This window comes from Pseudochaenichthys georgianus, chromosome 10 (genome assembly GCF_902827115.2).
Source record: "Pseudochaenichthys georgianus chromosome 10, fPseGeo1.2, whole genome shotgun sequence".
In the NCBI taxonomy this organism is placed as follows: Eukaryota; Metazoa; Chordata; class Actinopteri; order Perciformes; family Channichthyidae; genus Pseudochaenichthys; species Pseudochaenichthys georgianus.
In genome coordinates, this window is record NC_047512.1 from 15,742,044 (window position 1) to 15,767,886 (window position 25,843).

The window sequence follows — 25,843 nt, forward strand, 5'->3', positions numbered from 1 at the left end:
GTTAATGCAGACAAAAGAAATAAGAATCAATCATTTTGAGACTGATAAAGTTAGTCTCGGATACATTTTGACCCAACATCCCTCCTGAAGTAGCTGTAACAAACCAGGTATCAGAGTTAGCAGGAGCTGTAGCAAGTAACCATGCACTGATTATCTGTATTCTGCAGACATCCAGCTCTAGAGGGTCAAAGTCTGCAGCTAGCGCCTTGTAGAAGTGTTCTTCTGCCCACTTAGTTTTGTTCTCAGACTTCCTTTTTTCAACCTCACTTGTCATAAGTAGGCCAAACAGTGGGTGAAAGAGGAGCAACATATTTGATTTCAATGCATTTCTACCATATAGTCATATAGAGCATATTGTTGTTGTATATTTGACAAATGACTCTTATCATTCACAAGAATCCGTGCTATACGATTGTATATGTGGTGGGTAATACAATACCATAAAGCACACACTGATCTTAAACGCAAGCCTTTGATTTAGCATGGTATGGTATCACACTTTATGTTTAGCACACAGTTTGTTAGCACATGGATTTTGTGACGTTTTTTAAACTGTTATTAACCTTCAGACAACACAAACATTCTTCTTTCCTCGAGAGAGAAGACAGGAAAAACAGTCGAGGCACTGTGGGCCGATCTATACTCAGATGGTAATGCCATCTATATCTAGGGCACAAATGATACACAAAATTAGAACAGATTTATTTCTACATCAAAATGTTTAAATTGATGCTCAGCTGTTGTATCTCTGAGGCTCAGGGGCCAGTTGTGCAGAAGACCACCCAGGATCGTGTCAGTGTTTTTCTTAACCTCCAAAGCTTCATATAATGGCAACAAAAATACAATCAATAAATGCCAGGCCGCCTGTGTTGCAGGGTAACTGTTGCTAAGTGATGCACTGAGCAGCTCAGGGTGGATGAAGAGCCCTCAGCCAGCCGTGCTTAAGCCTGCATCAAGGTAGACATGGAATCTGAGAGGAGATGACTCATAGCTAAATACATATAAAACATGTCGGTAAAGCTTTGAAGCCTTTTCATCAGACTGATGTGTCAACTTACAAGCAACAATTACTTAGTTGGGCTGTACAACATACAGTACATTCACAATCATTCATGGCATGATGCAGATATTGCAATCTGACGGATTGATAATAAATCTATGAAGGGGCGCTCAAACTAAATACTGTAAACTATTTTTAAAACACAAATATTAAGCTTCAATGGTAAGAGCTTCTTACACTACAGGACATTAGGTACGTCAAAGAAAGCAGAGAGAAAATGCTGAAAATGTACCAACTAGGGATGCTCGATTATGGCAAAAATCATAATCTCGATTATTTGGGTCAATAAATGCGATTATTAAATGCGATTATTCATTGACTTTGAAAACATCAAGTTATTGGCGTAAAACAATTTGAACAGTATGTTTTTAACAATTGATAACCCTGAACTTTAAGTATAATTCAACTTAAAAACCAAAAAAATAATAATAATTTAAAAAATCATCGTTTTATTTCGATTACGTTGTTTTCGTAATCGTTGCAAGCCATAATCGTAATCGCGATTAAAATATGATTAATTGAGCAGCCCTAGTACCAACTGTTAAGACACTACTTATGTGTGAAATCACAATCTGTAATACTTTTTTCAGTCACAAAACCTGTGAACTGTTTTAACTGCATTTTCTAAGAGCCACAACCACAGAGGATGTCCCTCCCCAGTGAATTTACTGTTCAATTTAAGGGCATAAAAGACCCAAGTCAGAAACAGGCGCTTGCTCTGAATCTGATGCACACATTGACGTGTTGATTCAAATACTGGAATGAGATGGGAGAAGAGTTCCTGTTTACCAACAGACCACAAGAGAGCCAGGTGTGCTCATAGAAATAAAAAGAGCCAATCAGAGGATTTAATCACTCCATCATCACTATGGAGATTTGCAAACATTAACATAAATCATTGCTGCATCGACAGACCTGGCTAGACACTTTAATCAGTTCGAGGGACAAAACCACAAGTAATTAACCTGGCACTCATTATACACTGGGCTGATCAATTTCATTATCTAACGCTACATGATCTATTGTTCAGGTTTATGTTGGCATCAGGTTTAAACTCCAATGAGCAGGGGCTGGAGTGTGCCTTTTCTAACTCAATAATGTGGTAATAAAAAAATATATATATTTCAATGACTTATTAAATTATTATTCTGTTTGTTAATATGCAGCAGATTGAATATGTATATTTCTTTAGCTATATTGACACTTATTACAACATCATCCAGCAGTTTTAGGTAGTAGGAGACTATGCAGTGTTTCCGCTACCATTGTCTTGGAGGGGAGCTGCGCCGCGCCAACGGAGCCCCGCGCCCCCCCTAAAATACAAGGTGTTAAAAAAAAAAAAAAAAAAAATTGTTTTGTATTATTATTATTATTATTATTATTTTATAAATAGCACCAAACTGCGACTAATCTATATCTACTGTCACTTTCCACATTGAACATAAACTATTTTATTAAATAAACTAAACACTTTCATTTTAAGTTGTGAGTTTAGTGTTTTTGACCCTAAGAAACACTGATGCATTAATCAATAACAATAGTCCACAGCTCCTCTCTCTGCTCCAAAGGATTTAAAAAAGATATATCCCAATGCACCCCCCCCCCCCCCATGCTCAAAACCACTGGATGTTGAGTGCCACATACAGGCTATACCTATTGATTGGTGTGGTTCAATCTTCAGGCTGCCGAGTTATGATGGCGGCAGTAAAGGCCACCAGGGAGTGGGGGGGATGACCCGGCTCTGCAGGCCTGAAAAAAACACTTAACAGGAAACAGGGCAGCCTACAATACTTCATGACACTTATGTCCGAATGCTAACACTGATCAAATGCTAGTTCTCTAAATAACAAGAATCATTTGGACATATTTTGGCAGGAGACAATGTTGGTAATGTTGATAAGTAAGAGTGGGATGGCCGTCTTCTGTCCCTCTTCTGCAGCCTTTAATGAGCCCGCCTGCTCAGGACAAATAAGTAGCTTCTGCACAGGAAGTGCTTAAAGCAAGGGCGGACAGACATTTGCCACAAAGTACTCGAAGTACATTTTTCAACTCCAACCAAACACTATAACAGCTTAACTTATCACCAATACAAAAGTTCCTTTTACCTTGTTAATTTTGTCCTAAATCTCAGTGCACCCTGCAAAGTCTATCACTTGGCTATCTATGGCATAGAGAGCTTCCCATGGCTGGCTGGAGATTTTAGGTCCTCAGATAACACTGCTGATGCACGCTCACACGTGCACGGCACACCAGATCTTCTATGGGATTACAGAGGACGTGTTCATGCAAAGGTAAGCCATGGCTATTTGCAGGACTGGCAGGATAATGATGACACATCCCAGTTTCCTGAGGAGTCTCCTCTTCCAGCTGGACCTCATTCCCTTGTGGAGATGGGCATCAAGTGGATGGGATCGTACAAATGAATTATTAATACAGTTGTTGCTGAACTTTTTTCAAATCGAATTCTTTATCATAAGTCACCGGGCGCTTAGGTCCAGAACCTTCAGTGCATTTCTTTTTTGTTTTATGTAGGTTCTTATTAAGCAAAGGTGGTCTTCTCTTATCCATCAAAACAACATCACACTACAGATATATTCCAAAAAGAATTTTGGAAGTACTAGGTACTTACCAAGAAACAGACCGTAAATAAACTTTAAGACTCTTTTACTCCTGTAATTATTTAACAAATTAGAACCAAGAGGGACAAACATCCTACATACTGTAACATGATACAGAATGTAATCAAACTTTCACAACACGCCTTGATTACAGTTGTGGTTAGGGCTGCACGATATTGGAATAAACTGACATTGCGATTTTTTCCCCCTGCGATATATATTGAGATATGAAAACATACAGGAATTTAATCACCGGGTCCATTTGCTTTGGAGATTTGATTGCGATTGGTGGTTTGCTGTGCATGTAGAGCCTGTATGTCACTCACTCAAGTACACCTGACATGAGAGCCGCGCAAGTTTTCCTTTTGTAGCAAGCAGCAAAATAATTGTAACATGGCGGGTGTTTTAGTTAATTTGCCTACCTAATATCGCAAGCCCTTTTTTTTTTTTTTTTAAACGTCACGTCCTGCGATGTGAATATCGTGCAGCCCTAGTTGTGGTCTTTGTTTACAATGTACCAGAATCAATAGAGAAAACAATTAGTGGAACATTTGGAACTGATTGCAAAAGAGAATTGACCCCAAACAAAAAATCCTCAGGAAAGGTAGGCGGGGATGTTGACTGATGTTGACTAATGTTGACGGGATGTTGACTGCCCTTTAGTTATAGCCTATACAAATTGAGATGTTTTGCTATTCAAATCTTTGGTGTGTCTGTGTGCACACATACTGTAACACATCCTGTCAGTCAATTTAAAATGTTGAAATAAAATAGAGAGGGAGCGCATCTGTACTGGAACAGCAGAGCTAAACGGATAGATCCAAGAAACCAAACAATGAAAATGAGGCTGATCCATTTCCTCCTTTGGTTAAATCTGACCAGTTCAGAAATACTTCTCATGCTTTTAATTCTGCAGCAGCAATTGCTGAGCCAGGATCAGGACAGCCTTGCTTGCAGTGTGACTTGCAGCAGTGTGATCTGCTTCTATAATAGCAGGGTACATTTTAACCTTGCTCACATTCTTGTGGAAATGCACATGAGATTCTTGGCCTTATTTGATCATTGTCAGTCCTCTGCTGACTGAAGGCCGAGCAAGAGGACATCCTTTTATTCCTCACAGTGCGAGAATTCCTACATCTCACATCACTCATAAAGTGGTGGATATTTTCAGAAAACCACAGAACTGGGTGGGTGTCAATTCCAAATTGAAAGAACTGAATGGAAAGTGAAGGGAAACAGGAAGAATATGTACTAAATACGATCCAGCCAGGAGTAAAACATGCCTACACCCACACTGGGTATGCACTGCAGAGAACTCCCTTTTGCCCTAAAACACAACAACAAAAAAACGGTGAAACCAACTGCAGCTCGAGTCATAACAAACTGTGCATTCATACCCACAGCTACAGACACAGTAAACATGTCTGCGTCTGGAAGGGGCCAGCAGAGGCATGGATGAGAAGCATTGATAGACTTTGCTGATGGCCAATAAAGTACTATTTACCAAAAAAGCAACGTGCCTTCTGCTTAACAGAGCTCTTATAGGGCTGCTGGTCCAACCAAAACTCCTTAATTAAAGCAGCGATGCAGCCTTATTCTCTTATCAGAGATGCGTGTCTGACGCAGTGTTGAGCTTTATTTCAAATTCAGGTCAGACATTGTTATAGTTTCCCTCCCTGGAGAGTGGAGGGGGTTCTGCCATATGTCAACAAATAAGCATAACTGTCCAATTCATATAGAGGAGAAAATACAGTTTTGTGTAAGACAAGAGGAGTTCTGAGCAAGAAGATACAACATGGCTATATAAAGTGTCTCCTGAAGGCATCTTTTCCCATCGCTGTCAACTTTAACATGCACAGAAACGAGCTTCCTGAACTCTTCCTGATAGGGTTAGCAGATGATCACTTTTGACAATAATCCCCAAGTGATGCGCAGCGTTATCTAACCTGCTGGAGAATGGCAGTTACAACGTAGTTAGCTTCGTTTCCTAAGCATTACAAGTGTGTCCATCTTGTCTAATATATCCACACAGCTGCACTTTGTCAGAAAACGAGATTAAAATGCGGTAAAACAAAGCTAAAGCACAGCTAGTTGAGCTAGGCGCCAGACAAGTCGTGATATGTCAACCGGCTTTCAAACCCGGCTACTAAAATAACGTCACAACTTTAGCTAACGTTAGCTACAAGTTACGTCGCTAAGCCCAGGAGCTTTACCACATATCCACTAACATAGATTATCCACATTAATTTATTTAGAAGAAGTTGCATATTGCTCCGCATCCATTGTCAGCAGATACCCGGACAGCGAGCTAACGTTACTAGCCGGGTTTCCTTACAACTCGTTCAAATACCCCGGTTAGCGGCGGCAGCGGCACACAAACATGACAAAGTGTTGACTACATTGTAAGACACAAGTGGGTTAAAATAACCACTACTGCCAAGATGTTTCTTACCCATTTGGGCTCGCAAGCCTTTGAGAGTCGTAGTACCCTCCGCCATTTCTATGAAGTTTTCCTTCTCTGTTTTTTTCTAAAGCAGGGGCGCGTAACACATCGCAGCCGGTAGGAGAGCACGGGGACGTGGACACCAGAGACAGGAAGAGAGAGGGCTCACTCTGACCGGTTCACAGAAACCAACAAACTAACAGGAACTAAGCCTTCAAAATGCTCTTATTGGATGTATTATTTATGTTTTTTGTCTTATTGTGAATTAATGTCATTTTATTGTCTTTTTTTACAACTTGAAGATATTCTTACCGAGCTTTTGTATGTTCTATATGTTCAATACCAAAAAAAGGAAAAAAAGTGTGTGTGTGTGTGTGTGTGTGTGTGTGTGTGTGTGTGTGTGTGTGTGTGTGTGTGTGTGTGTGTGTGTGTGTGTGTGTGTGTGTGTGTGTGTGTGTGTGTGTGTGTGTGTGTGTGTGTGTCTTTATTCACCTCATATGTGCATAATATTTCTTTGTGTATCTTTATTCAGCTTTGTTGTCCTTATTTATAACTGAGGGTTTATGTCTATTTCTGATTATAATAATAACATGTATGATTATATTAATAATATGAATAGAGTGTTTTATAGTCAATTCCCCAAATATACTTGGCTAATAAAGCCGTTTCATTGCACATAATCTAAACGTCGTGCAAACTGCAAGATAGGCCAGTATTTGTGGATCGTAGTGGTTCATCTTATGAATAAACGAGCTAAGAATTTGCTAGTAAAATGCTAGGCTATTATAAGTTAAAACACCCAACAGCGCCCCCTGTCGGCAGATGGCAGTTGTTGAACGCTAATGTGTTTATTCCATAGACTGTATAGGTTTATTCACAAGAAACTGTGTAAACCAGCATTGAAGTGTTGGAGCCAATTAACGGCTTGATTAATAAAACAGTCATGATACTTCCATGACACAAAAAGGTTACATTAGAAAAATGAAAACACTTTAGGGATATACAGTATTGTTAATTTAACCTAATTATATGACGTATTTTTTAGAGAAGAATACATAAGTAGGCTATTAAGCAGCACAGTAAACCTGAGAATTATGTAATGAGTTGCTTTTTAGGAAAATATTGATGTGAAGATAAAGTTAAACCTTACCAGATTGAGGGTGAAGAAGATGCTGCAAAGCAAGCGTTCAAGGAAAAATGATCAGTTGGTAAAGTTGTCCCAATGAGAGAATAACACATTTGCTCAGGGCTCTATGTTCTTTCTCTTTCCATGAACACTGTATCCTCTGTCCTGGCCCGTCTCACATGCCTTAGCCAGAGGGCCTCTCATCTATTTTACATGGTAAACAGGAAGTAACACTGCATGTAGGGTTTGATTACAATGACCTGGATATTGTGTTATTCAACACCATAAGCAGCACATATTATGACTTCTCAATTACCTTAAAGTACCATGTGACGTGTATTAGAAACAATGCATTTATTGAGGTAAAGCAAATATACAAACAAATAAAGCACAACAATGGACAATTAACTGCAATAAATATGTCAGTTCTTGTCACAGATTTGCTTTTTCATTACAAGTATCCCACTAAAAATCAATTGATTTAATATAATAAAGATAATATGTTTGTGTCCCAGGAATAAAACTTAGTCTCATCAGGTCATGCATCTGGTAACAGTGTGAAAAGTGGGTCAGAAATACTGTTGAAGTCATGGTAACGGGGTAAGGGTGCATGCGTTTACACCTGCCTTGTATATCGGTTGAATCGAACCCTGCGTTTAGCCTCTTGGTGCGGTTCATTTGGGTCGGTGTGAACACAATCCGAGACCTCTTAAGTGAACTAAACAACCGGACTCTGGTCCGCTAAAATAGGTGGTCTCGGAACGCTTGCTTGCGAACTCTGGAGCGGTTCATCGTGTGAACGCAGTCCGCACCAAAACATAGGAAGCGTAGCGTAGTAATTTACGTGTCACAAGAACGCGGATATCTTCAAAATCTTTAGCGAAACAGTCTTTCAAGACATCCGCGGTTGTTTAGTTAAAGAGTGAAGCAGAATGAAGTGTTGAACAGTGTCGTGTAAAGTACAACTTCTCCGTCAGCTACATAAAAGTAAGAACACCTGTCATCGGTGAAACTCCCCTCCTTACTGCAGAACGTCTCTCATTAGGCTATATGTGTTATCATATTTTTCAACGGACGTTGTCTGATTATATAATCATATGCGCGGGCCGCAAGTGTCTGTTGATCTCCAGAGATTAACAGCAGCATGAGAATAACCTGCCGAAAGTGCCGATGCTCCATGGCGGATTTGCGTTTTTACCCCCTTAATGTCTGACCAATGGTTGAACAGCATTTCCGTGCACATGACTTGTGTTTAAAGTTTATAGTCCGTTTGAGTTTTGCCCGTGTGAACGCAAACCGAACCTTCTGAAAAATGAAACAATGTAACAAACTGTCGTCTGGTGCGCACCAGAAAACGGACTATTAGATGTGAATGCACCCTAAATGTTCACCACAGCTCTGTGTATCCTAGCAACAATTTCAGGATTAGGAGCGCAGCAGCCTGGGCCAGGTGGGGCAGCAGGGTGTAGGTGGAGGTGCGCAGGTACTGAAAGAGATCCTGGAAGCCTTGAATATGAGCGTTGACCTGAGGGACACCCAAAGACCGTCCCAGTTTCCTCAACACGTTCCTGTTGTCAGCTGACTCAAGCAGCAGAGACAAGTCCTGGACCGAGTCATAGTCCAGTTTCTCAATGCTCTGACCTGGACAGAGTCAAAACAGAAACACCAACTTCAGATCCAAATCTTTTTATTGAGTTTCAACAATGCACAACCAGGTTTGTAATTTAGCAATGGAAAGCAAGATAATATGCATTTACAAACGAGACAATTGTTTGTACTGATTAGAAAATCCAACGTCGACTATCCAGCGCCAACAGCTGAATACATCAACCCATTAGGGGCGACTGTGGCTGCGAGGTAGTGCGGTCGTCTTTCAACCAGAAGGTTGTGGTGGGTTCGATCCCAGCCCATGCAGTCAACATGTCGATGTATCCTTGGGCAAGATACTTAACCCTGAGTTGCTCCCGATGGCATGGCCAACGGTGTGTGAATGTTAGGTCCTAGAGCAAGTGGTACTGCTCTGTATGAATGGGTGTGAATGGGTGAATGACATGTAGTATGTAAAGCGCTTTTAGGGGTCGTAAAGACTGGATGAAGCGCTATATAAGTACAGTCCATTTACCACTACTACAACACATTTATCATGGACTCTTATCTTTGAAACTTAAGAACAACAAGCTAACTCTTAAGAAGAAAACAAACCTACCTTGAGCCACTTCCCATATGGTCAGAAGCTTTTGCTCCATCTGTTATTGACATAAAATATGACATTGTTATTTTTACAGCAGAAAAATACATGAAAGTGTTACTTTACTCCTAGGTTGGCATTGGCCCTGCAATGTTCAGTGCTGAATTAAAACAGTAGAGGGCTTGTTGAGCTATTTTAAACCCCTGAAACCAAGCGTTGTGTTAGCTCATGCAGGACACCGACACGGTAGTCATATGCCCCAGTTGTAGTCTGTTCAAGTCATTGTTTTTGAGCAGTAACTGTCTCACAACAAGGCCATTTCAATATACTCCTCACTGATCCCTGCAATATATATGCTTCAACACACCTGACACCAAACATGACTAAAGGTTTGAATGGTATTAAATGTCTTGCTTTGGGCACTCTCTTGTACCCAGGCGGGTGTTCTGCATTGCACTCATAATCGTACTTGTTAGCACAGGCCTGAGACACAGTGCTTGATCAGTAGCTTAGAGTCAGCCTGTCATTCATTATAGTCTGTTGAATCTGTGTCTTACTCTTAACTGTTTAAGTATCACAGAATTAATTTCCCCGGGTATTTTTTGTTTATCACAAATGAAATTCCATTCATCCCATTTGGGGGTAATGGCGGAAATCTCAACAAGTAAAACCAATACTGTCTCCCTGGCTGAAAACAACAATGGATAATTTATTCATTTTGTTTGTGTGACAAGGGTAAGGACATTTCTTGTTGATTTGTGTGAAGAAACATTTACAACATGGACTCAAACCATGTATGAATAAACAATCAAACTAAATTCTAAGTGCCTCATTTTATTTAAAGTATTTAAAAGCAATTTAATAATCTATTGCTGATCTTGGCCATGACTCACCATGACTCCTAAATATATGTTAAGTTAAACCACTTTACCTCCTGTATGGTACAGTGTTTTTGGGTCACCTCCTGTGTGATGTTCTCCTCGTTCTGACTGCAGGGCTTGATGTTGGTGGTGACATTTATCACAATAGAAGTAGGATGCACCTCATGCTCATGGGTCAGAGAGTTCAGTCCTCTGGGTAGAGAGGAAATTAAATGTAAATATATAACAGAGACTGATCGAGGGTCAGTGAAGTATTGTATGTTTGCAATTACATTAGGGGATCTTGAGCTGGAACAAGTGTCTGTGTAGGGCCCTCTGGTTGTTTGGCTGCTCTCTCTGTGGGGCTGTACAAAGGAGCGTACTGCAGCTCATCTACAGACAAAAGCTCTTCAGGGCCAGCACAGTACTCAGGAACCTGCTCTGAATATTGCGACAAGTATATATGATCTAAATTAGTAATTCAGACAAGAGACAGTTGGGGAGAAATAGCAGAAGTGTCAAATATCATGCGTCCAACATACTGAATCTCTCTGCAGTCAGAAGGGCGGCCCAAAGCAGCAGAGCAATGAGGAAAATGGAGGAAGCTGTTGCTGAACCAATCAGGACCATTGAGAATGATTCTTCTTTGACTCCTATAATTAGAAAATCAGTTAAAAAAGTTGAAACTTAAACACTGGTTGTGAAAATCCACAGTGTTACTTACTATTTTCTTTAGGTTCTTTGAGATGTCCTCGTGGTGAAGTGACGGCACTCTCTGTCAGAGAACAAGACTTACAAGTTTTCCTTGACAACATCTTAGGAATATCACCAGTCAATAAAACCATTTATACAATGTAATTAAAATGGTCATCCAGTCTACATGGTTTATCCGTGGTTCTTACCTGCTTTAGAGCGCTGTGCTGTCCAAAGCAAACACTCTTTATGAACTGTGTCATGATTCAAACAAGGCACACAGGGCAGCTCCACCTCCCCAGTCATGCTCCTGAGTTCATAATACCTGTACACACAACCACATTCATGCCCTTAACTCAAAAACAAATGCTGTATTTATCAAGTGACTGATTCTGCACAGTAGGTGTCACTCACCCTGGACGGCATTGACCACACTGGGCATTACTGGTGGATGAGCATGCTGTCTTCTGGAGGCGGTTCAGCAGATTGCACTGGGTACATCGCATGCAGGGAGCAACACCTGTATCTGCACTGAACTTCCCTTCTTCACACAGAATACAGACACCTTCTCCACCATCTCCAAAACCACAGTCCTGAGAATGATGCACGATACAGAGTTGGAAGCAAGAAGCAAGGCAAGGCAAGGCAATTTTTTATTTTATTTTATATAGAAGCAAGAGAAGTAAAAAAAACATGTGCAGCCACTGTAAAGTGTTATGTTTGTTACCCCTGAGAGCTGTTCTCCAGGCCCACATACAGGGCACGCAACACATGTGCCATTAGTGTGTATAAACTCCGTCTGGTCGCAGCTGGGCTCGGATCGTACCAGCATGAACCAAACCTGAGGAACACACACATTGAAAATAATGGGTAGGGGAATAATTCATAAGAATCATTATAAAGTTGCAGTAGTCATTTCATTTCATTTCAAACCTTTATTTATTCAGATTGGTCCCATTGAGATCATAGATCTCTTTTTCAAGGGAGACCTGCAGCATATAGATTCCACATGAAACATAAAACAATAAAGGACATTATACATTATATTTACAGGATACATAGTTATAGACATTTACAAGTGCCCATTGTATCAGCAAGCATTTCATTTTGCCTAGCTTTAAAAACATGCAGAGGAATGAGATTGCTCAGTTTCAATTCTTGCTGAAGATTGTTCCAAGCAAGTGGAGCTGCGCACATAAAAGCTGTCTTACCTAAGACAGTCCTTGCTCTTGGCACATCTAACAAGACTACATCATGCGATCTCAGACAATAGCTGCTTGCAACTCTCTGTGTTATCAGAGAGCAGATATAATACGGGAGTTTACCCAACAAAGCTTTATAGATAAACGTGTATCAATGACTGAGCCTCCGTACAGAGAGTGATGGTAAACCTGCCTTGGTATACAGTGTACAGTGCACTGTGATACGCAGCATCCAATTTGCTCAGGTAATTGGCAGGTGCATTCATATACAACAAATCCCCATAGTCCAGCACAGGTAAAAAGGTCACAGAGCCTTTTCCTGGCCTCAAGCGAGAAACAGGACTTGTTTCTGAAAAAGAAACCTAGCCTAACCCTCAGTTTTTTAAGCAGGTTATTGACATGAAGTTTAAAAGAGAGACAATCATCAAGCCAGATACCAAGGTATTTGTAACAGGCAACAACTTCAAGTTTTGTTCCTTGCGTAGTTACAATATCTAAAACAGGCTCTGGTGTCTTTTTAGCTTTTGAAAAGAGCATTACCTTGGTTTTATCCACATTTAAAAGAAGCTTTAATTCAGAGAGTTTTTTTTAGTGTTAAAAACAGCTTGTAATTTAACACCAGCCTCCTGAATGGAGGGACCTGCACAATACATCACGGTATCATCCGCATAAAAATGTAAAGTAGCTTCATCCACATTATCACCTACGCTGTTAATATATATGGAGAATAAAAGTGGTCCTAAAACAGAACCTTGTGGTACACCATTAGAAATGTTTAACCACTCAGAAGACAGTCCATCAAAATGAACACATTGGGACCTTTCAGAGAGGTAGTTCACAAACCACCCCACTGCAAGGCTGGATATGCCAATACTGAGTAGCCTCTGCTTTAAGATGCGATGATCAACGGTGTCAAACGCTTTGGAAAGGTCAATAAACAGAGCTGCACAACTCTGCTTATTATCTAGAATAGTAGTAATGTCATTTACCACTTTCATTGTGGCAGTGATGGTGCTGTGTTTCTTTCTGAATCCTGACTGATGTTTAGACAGGATATCATTTATACATAAAAACTCCTTTACTTGTTCACTCACTAGGCGTTTAAGAACCTTAGCCAGAACTGCCAACTTAGAGATTGGCCTATAGTTATTTTAAATAGTTGCCTCCCCTCCTTTCAGTAAAGGCAAGACATAAGCAGACTTCCATACTTTTGGAATTGTATTTGTGCTGAGGGAGAGGTTAAAAAGAGAAGTAAGAGGTGGAGCAATAAAATCTGCAGCTATCTTTAAAAAGAAAGGTTCTACGTTGTCCGGGCCAGCCGGTTTCCTAGGATCTAACTTGGATAATGCTTCATGAACAACACCAACAGTTAAAGGAGTAAAACTGAAAGGGTTTTCCAGACCACATTGTTCAGAGTCAAGGATTGGAGCGTTCACAGGAGCCACACAGCCAAACAGAGAGCCACAAGACACAAAATGCTCATTAAAGCAATTTAGCATAGTAGCCCTGTCTGATATAGTGCCAGATGCTGTGGTAAGGCACGGAGGTAGCTCATTTGGGATATCACCAGTGGAAATCGATTTTATGGCTTTCCAAAATTTCCTAGGTTATTCAGGTTTTCTGTGGTAACCGACAAATAGTACTTTGATTTAGCACTTTTTATTTGGGATGTGAAGCTATTTCTTAGCTGCCTAAAACGTAGCCATTCTACCTCTGAGCCTGATTTCCTAGCCTTAGCCCAAGCATTATTTCTCTCATGAAGGAGACTGGACAGCTCAGCAGAAAACCAGGGATTGTTTCGTCCCTTCACTCTAAATTTACGCAGAGGTGCATGTCTATCTATAATTTTCATAAAACCAAGATAAAAATAAGACCATGCAGTTTCTACATCAGCACACAAATTGATTCTACCCCAATCAAAATCAAACAGATCATGCACAAAACCCTGCTCCACAAAGTGTTTTTTGTCTCTCTTTGTGATGACACGTGGTTTAACCTTTTGGACCTTAGTGTCCCTAATTGTGGCTACAACACAGTGGTCACTCACATCATTAGCAAATACTCCCACAGATGAGTATTTATGTGGAACATTTGTTAAAATTAGATCAATTAAGGAGGATTTATTTGGGGACTTAATATTTGGGCGAGTAGGACTGTCTATAATCTGGGTAAAATTCAAAGAGGTACACAGGTTTTTAAAATCCTCTGACACAGAAGTTAACCAGTCCCAATTAAAATCACCAAGCAGCACTATTTCCTTGTAGGAAAGTTGCGATAACAGTTTAGCCAAAGACGATAAAGAGTCCTTGACAGCCGAAGGAGCCCTGTAGCAGCCCACCACCATGACCTGTTGACCCTTTGTTACCTCAATATTCACGGCTAAAAATTCTAGCTGTTTACTAACAGATTTGGAAACCATATTAGTTACACAAAACTTATTTTTCACATAAATGGCAACGCCACCACCTTTTTTAGGCCGGTCAGTACGATATGCACTGTAACCATTTATGTAAATGTCAGAGGCCAAAATGGATTTATCTAGCCACGTTTCTGATAAGACAATGACATCAGCATCAGTAGAACTCGCCCAAATACGGACAAAATCTAATTTAGGTAACAGACTACGCACATTTAAATGAATTAAACCTAGCCCAGATCTAGATATAAAATCAGCAGGAGTAGCTATTTGACTAATACTGCTCAGTGGACCCGGATTTGGCTGTACATTTCCTGATAGTAACAACAATAAAAATACCAAGCACCTTTTCCTCTTAATCAACACACATACATTGTCAGCTGTTCTAGAGTCACCAGTAAACTTCGCGAAAGTGAGATTAGAGTTTAAAAAACAATTCTGAAGGACCATCGTGGCAGGCATGTGAGAAAGACAAACATTTTCCGAAATGAATGTCCGCGACAGTGCAACCAGCAATTGTTTGTGCAACACCTCCGAAACTGTACAGGGGAAGTCCACTGCGGGCGGCAGAACATACCCGAATCCAGTAGATTGTTCTAGTAGTAATACCACTCTATTAAAGTCCTGCAATCAAAGTATTGCTTAAGATAAAGTATGGACAGCAATTAACAGCAAGTAAAATGACTTATTATGCAGGAAAAAAGGCTTCTTTGATGGTGTTTTTATCATATATTTGATAAATAATTGGCTTCTGATAACCTTCTTCTCCTGTGTCATTGCACTAAGGATGAACATTTGATCAATTTGTGTCAAATGTGTCTTTAGAAATGTTTCTTTAGCTTGAAAGAAGGAATAGCCCAGTTTGATGAACTAGATTAAAGTGAGATGACACAATAGATATTACTTGAGACAAGTTTATATGCATTCAACACATACAAATATATTCTTATAGTAATGGTTGATTGATTCACTATTCATTAAACAACAAGAAGACAAAATGAGTAACCCAATAAGCTGATTAGTGCAATGACAAATGCATCATGTAGCAAAAACATTTTAGAAAGTTGTTAAAGGAAAATGTTTTAAGGTCAGACTTACCATCAGCCGAGCAGCATGGAGACAAGCCTCGGTTGTCAAACAGTTCATGGTCCTTTTCTGAGGAGAATCTTCTCTTTCTTCCTACATTGAAACTGCAGCCTTTAAAGTATGTATTCACTTGTGAACAAACATTACACATGCAAAGACACAAGAAAAACCTACAGAGAAAATCTATTTTACTGGTAGATTTTATTCAATAAGCAGTGTGCGTCTCTCATGGAGTAATCAGTCATTTGCAGCTTCCATCCGTGGCACTTTGGTTTGCCTGAACCTTCTCCACATTCAGAGGTAGAGTGGTGGGAAACATCTTTGGGAATGCCCCTAATTCTGCATCACTGATGACGCAGGAGAGGTTCCCAAACTGTCTACCAACCAATGAGTACGAGGCGTTCAGGTCCCCCACCTGGACGCCTGACGTCACACCTGGTCTTCTCATATTCCCTCTGGGGAACCCGCTTGTTTCGGCCGTAGCTTCTTAGACGAGCAGAACGAGAGGGAATTCAAATGCATGAATGAGACCCTTGTTATCAAATGTGTTCCAAACAAAGATACTTTGTGTGTACGTAAGTGTGTGTGAGTGTGTTTGCAAGCTGGAATAAAATCTGTAATATTTATCCAATACTGTTTGGTTCTCTAAGGCTCCAATCTGGAAGGGCACGCTAATTGTGACATTGTTGGCACTTAGAGTGACTTAGAGGGACTTAAGGTGTTGTAAAAAATGAGACATACAATAATTCAGTTGCAATATACTTTTTTGACCACTTTGTGGTAGTATGGAGCCATACAACTGACAACAAAACATGTCCTTACTTGTTTCCATTTCACCACACTGACAGGAGAATATGGGTGTAAAAAATGAAACTGTTATTGATGTAGCCTACATTGTTTGTTTGAATTGGTTAGGCTCAAATGATCAGATAAGTAAAGCTGTATGGACTGACTTTACTTTCAGGTGTGTACAGTTGAGAAAAATACAGAAATGGCCTGCATGCGTCACAAAGAAAAGCCAATTAGATTTGTTTGAGCAGTTATTACTTGAGTATACTGTAAAGAACTGTAAAGCACAACATTTGAATATTACTGTTTGCAGACCTGACATATAGAACACACACACACACACACACACACACACACACACACACACACACACACACACACACACACACACACACACACACACACACACACACACACACACACACACACACACACACACACACACACACACACACACACACACACAAACCCATTGTCTGGGTCATAACCCGGCAAGATTTTCTTTTTTTAGATTCAAACCAATTCTCAGAAGCATCCATGTGGAATTTAAAAAAAGGAAGCGTGTTATGTATTGACCCAAGCCATCTTGTCTGTGTCATCAAAATCTTCACAAACACGGGTGTGTGTCATGTACTGTATCAACATCCTGCAGTATAAATGTTCCTTTTAAGCCTTGATAAGAGATGTATTTGACCATTACAACCCTCACTGGAACTCTGACTCAAAAAACCAGTTGCAAATAAATGACATACATGTGTCAATGGGAGGATTCAGAGCTTCCCTTTTTCCAAGTTTTCATGAAGTTGTAATTGCAACTTTATCATACATGTTAGTTATGTTTATTGCCGGTGATTAATGAGTAACTCAGGGAACTACAGGGAGAGGGCGTGGAGGTCTTCTTATAGAGAAATGAAGTGACGTTTGCCAGCAGACTCATGGCTCAGACGCTTCTCGTGAGTGGATATTGATTTTTTCTGAACTTCAGATATCAAGGATATGATTGTGGTAAGTCTAAGTTATTTATTCAACAACATAAAGCTATGTTCAATATAATTGTGTTATTTCAAGGTGAATGCAACTTTAAAAACTGTTTATCATATTGTTAACTTTCAGCAGATGACCACTTGACTGACATTGAAAGCGTTTGCTGTCATGAACTCCTTCAGGAGCGTGTCATCGATAACTCTAATCTGTCTGTGTTGGCAGATCCTAGGTTCAAGTAAGATTTCACAGAAATAAAGGAGCACTTGACAACAAATATGTACAAAGATTAATAGCTGTAAATACAAAAAGTGTCTATAATACTAGCAATCTTAATAATTGTGGTATTCTATCATCTCTTGTGCCACAATCAATAATAATTGATTGTTTTGATGGCATATATTGTGCCTGTCAGTCATTTATTTTGAGTGTAATCCAATACATCGTTTTTCGATTTTGTCTTTTCAACTGTTTCAGCTGCCTCTGCCAGTACTAGCCTGTGGGGCAAGAAGCTGGTATTCATGTTTCCTAAGTGTAGCTGGCAGCTTCAGCCAGATGTTGTGCTACCAGCCCTTGAGGAGCTGACTGTGTGCACGCTTTTACGCCGCACCGTTGACTCAGAATGGACAGGTTTTGACTACAGAGCACCAGGAGGAGGACGCATGAGACTTGGGGGCACAAGTAAAAAACTGTCAGTTTGGCTGTTTGAAGAAGAACACAGCTTGACATGGGGATTGAAACTGAATGAATGGTACTCTGTCTGCGTCACCTGGTGTGGCCACGCTCGAAGGCTGCAGATCTATATAAATGGAAGTAGTGAGTATGAGGTATCTTTGAAACCCCTCCGAAACCAACAGCTGGCCCCAAACGGCACTCTGACTCTGGGGATGTCTCATATAATCATGAGCGGTGAAGTGAAGCCGGAGACTGGGAAGGATCTGCTGGGTGAGATTGGTCGGTTCAGGATGTGGGCCAGAGAGTGGAGCGCTGAGGAGCTGGGGGGACGGAGCTGTGCAGATGGAGACCTGGTGAGGTGGGACCTGACGCAGTGGAAATCAAACTGCTTTCCTGAGCTTGACAACAACCTACAGTGTGGTAATTATATATATTATGGCATTTTCTTTTGCACTTCATGTTCATGTAGTTTGAGTTATATATATATATCACATAACAAAGCACTCTACAGTAGGTTGGAGTTGAATGAGGGGGCAGATAATGTACTTTGTAGTTCAGTAAGTGCAGTTTAAGGTCAAAGAAAAGGCAAACAACACATTCCTGAGTCCAGCAGCAGCTCACCATAAACCTGTTTATGGGTCAAACTAATACTGCATTACTTGAATCATCTACTTTCTTTCCTTTTTCTTTAGCATGGTCACACTACAAAATCAAACTGTGGACATCCATGGTTCCCTCTACGGAGCCTGGGAATTGTTCAAAGTCACTGGAGGAAGTCACACAACACTGGGTATGACGCATGTTTGGATGTGTCAATGGGATTGGGCAAACAATGACATTGGACAAACAAGTCAGATACATAATTAATCTTAGTTGTCATGTCTTATCAGTTGCAGAGCATCCTCCCTGACAACATCTCGGTGCAGGACATCCTTGTGTCATCCCCAAGGTAACACAACTTGTGTTTGCTAAACACTCCTGTCAACTGGTAGGACCTTGAGGTGCTTAGTTTGAATAGCAGCAACGTTCTTAATTAAAAGTAAAAGTCCTGCATTTGAAATATTTCCAAACTACTCTGTGTACTTATTATTTGTGAAATATTCTATAAGTGCTATAATATATTATGTTGTTGCATTGTTAACACTGATGCATTCATGTGGAATTCAGGATTTTTGAGGTCAGGACAGTTGAACTATTTAATGTACTGTTTGACACGTTCATATATGACCGTGCATTATGTTGTGTGAATCATACTGTTCTGTATGTTATCTTTATTGTATTCTAAATGTATCCTGTGATCATGGTTGCAATCCTTCACAACAATCCTATCTGTAATTTCCGTTATTTCCTTTTCCATACAGCCGTGTCTGCCAAGCGGTTCATAATTCTGCTGCTCTGTCTGCGCAACAGCCTCAGGTACAACACTATTACTATAATTGTCCATGTAAAGAAGTAGCAATATCCTTAAAGACCAGCTGATTAGGGAATGGATGAACGTTTTCTTTTATTGAGACGATAAATGACTGAAATCAATTTTCCAACTAAATTAATGATTTTGGATTTGGATCATACTAACATAATTCAGTTAGTTTAAGTCACCATCTGAAAGTGTACAATTCTTTATTAAAGATTGATGATGTGATGTGTGTTTTCAGGAATTAAGAGCATTGTCAAACTCCACCTTTGACACGTGGTAAGATGAATACAAGATAATAATAATAATATTAATGACAGAATATGAGGGATGCATGACTTAAGCTGCATAAAACAAGCAACATATCCTGTTATGTGATATATTGTGATAAATGTAAAGTTTTAGATGTGAATTCAATGCCAACGTGACTCCTGCTGCTGAAGTTGAAGTGGTTCAGGCGAGCATTCTCTCGTTGTTGAACTCAACCTTCTCTTACGACTTCCTCAACCTGACAGCTTACCCTAACAGCATCAGTATTCTGCCTGTGGGTACGTATAGACTGCGCACTAAATGCACTTTATGTTATGTTTTAGTGGACTATTGCACCAGTCAAACATTAACACACATGTTATGACCTTTCTTATAGTCTTAAAAAAAGATGTATGTTCATTTCACATAAGGTTGACCTTTTCTATTGAAAGTATCTTTACGTACATCATTTTATGATATTGGTTCAGTTCTTGCGTTTTATAGAAAGTAAGCAGACACTGGGTTTAACTGTAAATGTTCCCTTGATGTGCGAACATAACAAACTGATAATTTAGAGTACAATGAACTCTTCTGCAATTGGTGAATGGTTAATTTTGTGATGCATACACACAACTGCAGTAAAACATTAGACCCGCTCTAGAGACATTCTTCTCTGTGTTTCTAAAAAAAGTTTGCATTTGATTAGACCAAGTGTGACTATTAAAATGTACATATCAGTCATCATGGAACGAATTTTAAGGAATTCAATTAAACGAACAAAATAAATAAAAAAAATCTTAATTTACAAAGTATGTTTTCTCTTTCAGAGTTTCCTGCATTGCCAAATGCCAGCACTGAGGCACCCACATCAGGTGAGCATGCAAGAAAAACTGTGCTTTTAACAAACTCGGACTCTTTTAATTTTCAATATTTAGTTTTTCATTTTTCTCTATAACAGAAGAATATTTCTTGCTGAATGGCATAAAAAAAACCCAAAAAAAACAATGTGTAACAAAAACACAATAAGACTTCTGAAGACATTTAAATAGTTGCTAATGCACACAAAACAATACACAACAAAGTGATGAAAGCAAGAAAAAACAAGAGAATGGACAAGATGAAATGTGAAGGGAACAATGACTTAATGTATTGTTATGACAGAATTCAGTGTTAAAGTGATAATATGATGTGATAAATGTAAAGTTGTACTGGTTGCATATATTATCTTCGGAAACCCAATCCCCAACGAGACACATTTTTTAAAAGACTGGCATAAACCGTTTTACTTGCTTGATTTTAGTGTCACAATGACAAACTGGTGATGTGTAGGAAATATTATGGTGTGAAGGTAATACACTTAAGTGGACAGAAAACAGCTGTTGAGTCAAGGAACACCACGTTTTTGTTTTGGTAAAATGTTAGACAATGTGATACAGAAATATGATCGGTCAGAATTATGATTAAATTCACATGTACTGTACTGTTGTGTTATCTGTACACTCCAGCGTTTGCACTGGACACATTCTTCAGAGTGAATCTATCCTTGTCTATGACTGGCAGCCCGACAAAACCAGAGGAAGTTATTGAGAAATGGGTAAGAGACTCACACGACTGCAGGAAAAAGCTGTTTTTACAACAAAAAAGGAAATGTGTGCACACTAAATTATTCTCTTTTGGAAAAGTTAAAAGAACAGCTGGAGCTGAATGCCACCATGGAAGTGCTGAATGTCATCATAAGGGAGAATGTAGGCCGGTGGGTCACATGAGTTTCAAGTATTTTTGCAAAACTAAAGTAGCATCATACAGTATGTCAAATATGTTTCACATGATATTTAAGCTCTGGATGACTTATTGTTCGTCTGGAATATTTCATAGGAACATGGCGAATGGACTGATGGTGAGACGAGACAAATTAGATTAACATATAATGAGTTCTGTACATTTCAACCATATTTAATACGACTGCTATAACTGATGTTCACAATGTACCATCTTTCTACTCTCCTTTCTTTTAGATTTTTAACAGCCAACCAAAACTGTAGGTTATTATAAAAAAGATTTATGTTGCAGAAAAATACCTGATCTGCCTGCTTTCTATGCCACTAATTGCGTGTTTCATCCACAGGTATGACTGCACATTCCATGTCCAGGAATACAACATAAACACTGTGGCAGAAATGATAGCTTTTATTCATGCTGCCTTGACAGCAAAGTATGTAAATAACTCCATTATTATTCAAACTACGGAAGTGGCTATCAAGCACATAGGTAAGCTGGATATCTGTACACAGTTAAAGATATTAATTCATTTATGGAAAAGACTTTATATAATATTTTTCAGTGCCAGCAAACTGTTTGGAAGAAAATACTTCAACAATATACGGAGAATATATTTGGCCTGAAGCATTTCCACAGGAGAATCAAAAAATGGGATGCAATAAGCCAAAATCAAAAAGAGCCTACAGGCTTTGGTAAGATATTCACTTCCATTTATTCGGTGTATATAATATATGATAGACAATTAAATTATCAAGATTATAATCCAAACACTTGCCACTAATCCTCATATCATCACCCTGTCCAGTGTTTTATTGTCTCTCATTAGTAGTAATATAGTAATTTACAACTGTGACAAAATGTTATAATGATGATTTATTCACACAAACCTGAATCGCCTGAGCCAACACTCCGATTGCAGGATTCTTTTTCTTTTTTAGATTGCTCTATTAGCTGGATCCTATTTATCTTAACCTGTTGCCATAGAGACAGCGCAGGGAGACAATTACAATGTCCTGTTTCCACTCGCTCCCCCACTCTGCACACACTGACCCCACACATGAAACACTGATGGAGCCCTGCCAGCCTGCAGCTCAGGCAAATAAAATCTATTTCCTATAAGCAGGTTATTAGAGTAATGATCCATATCATCTCTACCAAATGTAATACAAATATCAGTCCAGGGACGACATGGGCAATCCGTTTAATGGTCCTATATTAGTGAAGCTGTTAATGCTTGTTAAGACTGAATTATTAGCAGTGGACAGGTGTTTTTTATTGCTTTTCATCAATCTTTATCTTTACTTGAGGTCCAATACAAACATTCATTTTGAAACCGACCGGAGAGAAAATGAATTGTCTCTGTACAATTTCTGTTCCCTCTGATTATCTCTTCAGTAAGTTAGACATTGAAACTGACACGACAAGCTGGGCTGATCCTGATATGAAAAATTGCAAGCAGCTTTTGACCATATCAGACCTCGACAATATCACTGTCACTACTGGTAAGTAGTCACACACTCAGTCTGAACTTTCATTACTTATATAATATTGTTCATTAAGATAATATAAACATGTTGCTGTCCTTGTTTGTGCCTTTTCCTTCCATCGAAACTAAATCACAAGGAGGAAAATGTGGCCTTGAACACGCATTAAAAAAGCATTAGTGGTCACCTATTGTGCAAAATCCACTTTTTCATGTCTCATGTGTCCTCTCTGTATAAAGAGATTCTGAACATTTCAGGAAAAAAGAATTGCTCACTTTTTGTCCTGATCCATTTAAAAACCTGTGTGAAAATGAGCTGATCAGATTTTGGCCACTTTATGTCATAATGGTTTTTTGGCTTGTGTAACCAAGGTAACCCCCCCCCCCCCCCCCCCCCCCATATCACCTGAATCTCCTCCTAGAGCACCATAGTGTTCTTTTTAACCAATTATCTCTCAAAGGGGAGTTGGGTGTCACTCCTTATTTTCATCTAAAGTAACAGACGGAGAATCAGCACTTTTGAAACAGGGCTGAAACAGAGGAGATTATGGGATGCTCCAATGATCTGTTTGGTATTTCAAGCCAAACACTTCAGAGACTTGTTTTGTATATATCCAAGACCTATAATATATTGATGAAAAACAGTATAATAGGGGACCTTTAATGACATCTTTGATTTCTAGGTAACGCGGCTGGGGTTGTGGACATGATTCAGGACCTTATAGATGTCCAGTTGGATGACAGTGAGAGTGAGCTCTCTTCCTCTGAGCTGGATACTGTGGTGGTTAAGCTCCGTGAGGTGGTTCACATCGGCAGCACCACACCTGCTGTTGGTGCAAACATCGTCAATATTGTAGCAAATATGCTGCTCTCTAAAACTGACCTCACTCCTGTGGCTGGCATGTAAGTGGATAGAGTCTATTGTATCTCTGTAAATGTGATCAGCAGACATGTATATTCCTTTTAAATCCTGTCCTTTAAAATTTGATGTTTTATTGTTACTCTCATTTTAATTTGTCTTTGGTAGTGTCCTTAATCTGACACATAGAATGGCGAACAATATGGACTTCCCAGATGAATCAGTCAGTATAACAGCCCCCTTGATGGCCCTGTCCCTCATCAATGTAAATCGTAATACATTCAGTGGCCTCACCTTTGGTGTCTCCTCAGTTTCCCCAACCCTGACTCCAGAGGTGAGACGCTACAAATGTTATATGCAATACGTTTATAAACTGTACTAGTGAGAAATATCCACAAGCAAAACATTTTCCATTTTTCAGATTGTCTTTGAACTCTAAAAGTAACTCAACTTAACATTTCCTGTTTCATTAATGCCCTGAAAGAGTCACATAGCTTTTAAGGAAATTACAAGAACTGGTTGTATTAGACACTTTTTTTAGACTCCAATTTGATCTGCTTTTCCCAGATTTTTGTCAACCAAAACTTTGGGAGTGAACCGCTCCCTGACACAAATGCAACCATCTCTCTGCCCTCTGAACTCTACAACTATTTCCCTCCTGGAGAAAGAAATACGACTCGTATCCAGTTTCAATTCTATGCATCAAACGAGCTCTTTCAGGTACTTTCTGTTGTTTGTATTTGTCATCTTGTTTTATTGTTGTTTTTTTCTCCCATTTAGATTTCCAGTATACAATACCTTACGCAGACCAAATCCTTCTTACAGTTGTGACAAAATAAGCCCAGTTGCAGTCTTGCAGCGAGTCAAATAAGAAGATTGACACTAAACCTATTTCTGTGCAATAAATATAAAGTTAAAGCCAGGATTTAAATAGCTTAGCTTAGCTTAGCTTAGCTGCTAACCTGAGTCCAAAGCTAAAGAAACGCCTCTATGCATCTCACTATTAAAACATTTTAAAATGGTCAAATATTGGTTGTCTTGTGAGAAAGAATGAAGATATGTTTATTTTTAGGGGTGTCGAGGATTCTACATAGATACATACTAGCTGTTTCCAGGCTTTGTGCTAAGCTAACCAGCTCATTGCTATAGCCTACACAAAACATACCACCAATAGAAATACATTGCTTTTAAAATCGTTCTGTGTGACACAAAAAAAATGCAAAAATCGTGTTGGTGAACACGAATCAATAGATTAAACTAATTTCTTGACTATAACACGAAATGCCGTGAGACTGGGTTGTTCCTTAAGATTCATATTTACCACAGGGGAGTGGTATTAAACATAATAATGTAACTCTCATTAAGAAACCATCACCAAAATATGTCAAACTACAAGGAAACAATTACAAGATAAATGTGAAACTCTAAACTAATGTTCTCCAATGTTTAGAGGTGAAGAAGCAATGATTGGACAAATCTGCTCTCTCCTACTGTAGCATATTGACCAATATCCTCCTTGCCTCTTATTGTGACCATTTTCTTTTTGTTAACAGGATCCACACACAAACAATGCAACTCAGAGCAGCTGGCAATTGAATTCCTTTATAGTATCTGCCAGTATCAATAACAGCATGGTCAGAAACCTCACGGATCGAGTGGTGGTGATCCTCAGCCATCAAACAGCCATACAGGTTAATGGATACATTCACCAGCAAGAACAAGGGTTTTGTAATTCAGTCTTATAATATCATTATTACGTTTTTTTGTACAGCCAGGGGACAAGGTGCAGTGTATGTTTTGGGATTTCCAGAAGAATGGTGAGTTAATCATCATTTATTATGTGTCTCAGCTGGATTTAGATGATTTACAGCACATGTTTTTGAATCAGTAACATAACTAAATAAAGACCCTAAACACAGGAA

At 39.3% G+C, this 25,843-nt stretch overlaps 1 protein-coding gene across 1 annotated transcript in view; it reads right to left on the reverse strand.

Moving 5' to 3' along the window:
- map7d3 (MAP7 domain containing 3) overlaps window positions 1-6,233 on the reverse strand; it is a 33,190-nt gene extending 26,957 nt beyond the window's left edge. The window contains exon 1 of the mRNA XM_034092633.2: window positions 6,131-6,233. Within this exon, the coding sequence (XP_033948524.1) occupies window positions 6,131-6,176 (46 nt within the window). The 5' untranslated portion in view covers window positions 6,177-6,233. The remainder of the gene's footprint in view (window positions 1-6,130) is intronic.
- Window positions 6,234-25,843: the final 19,610 nt, after the last annotated feature.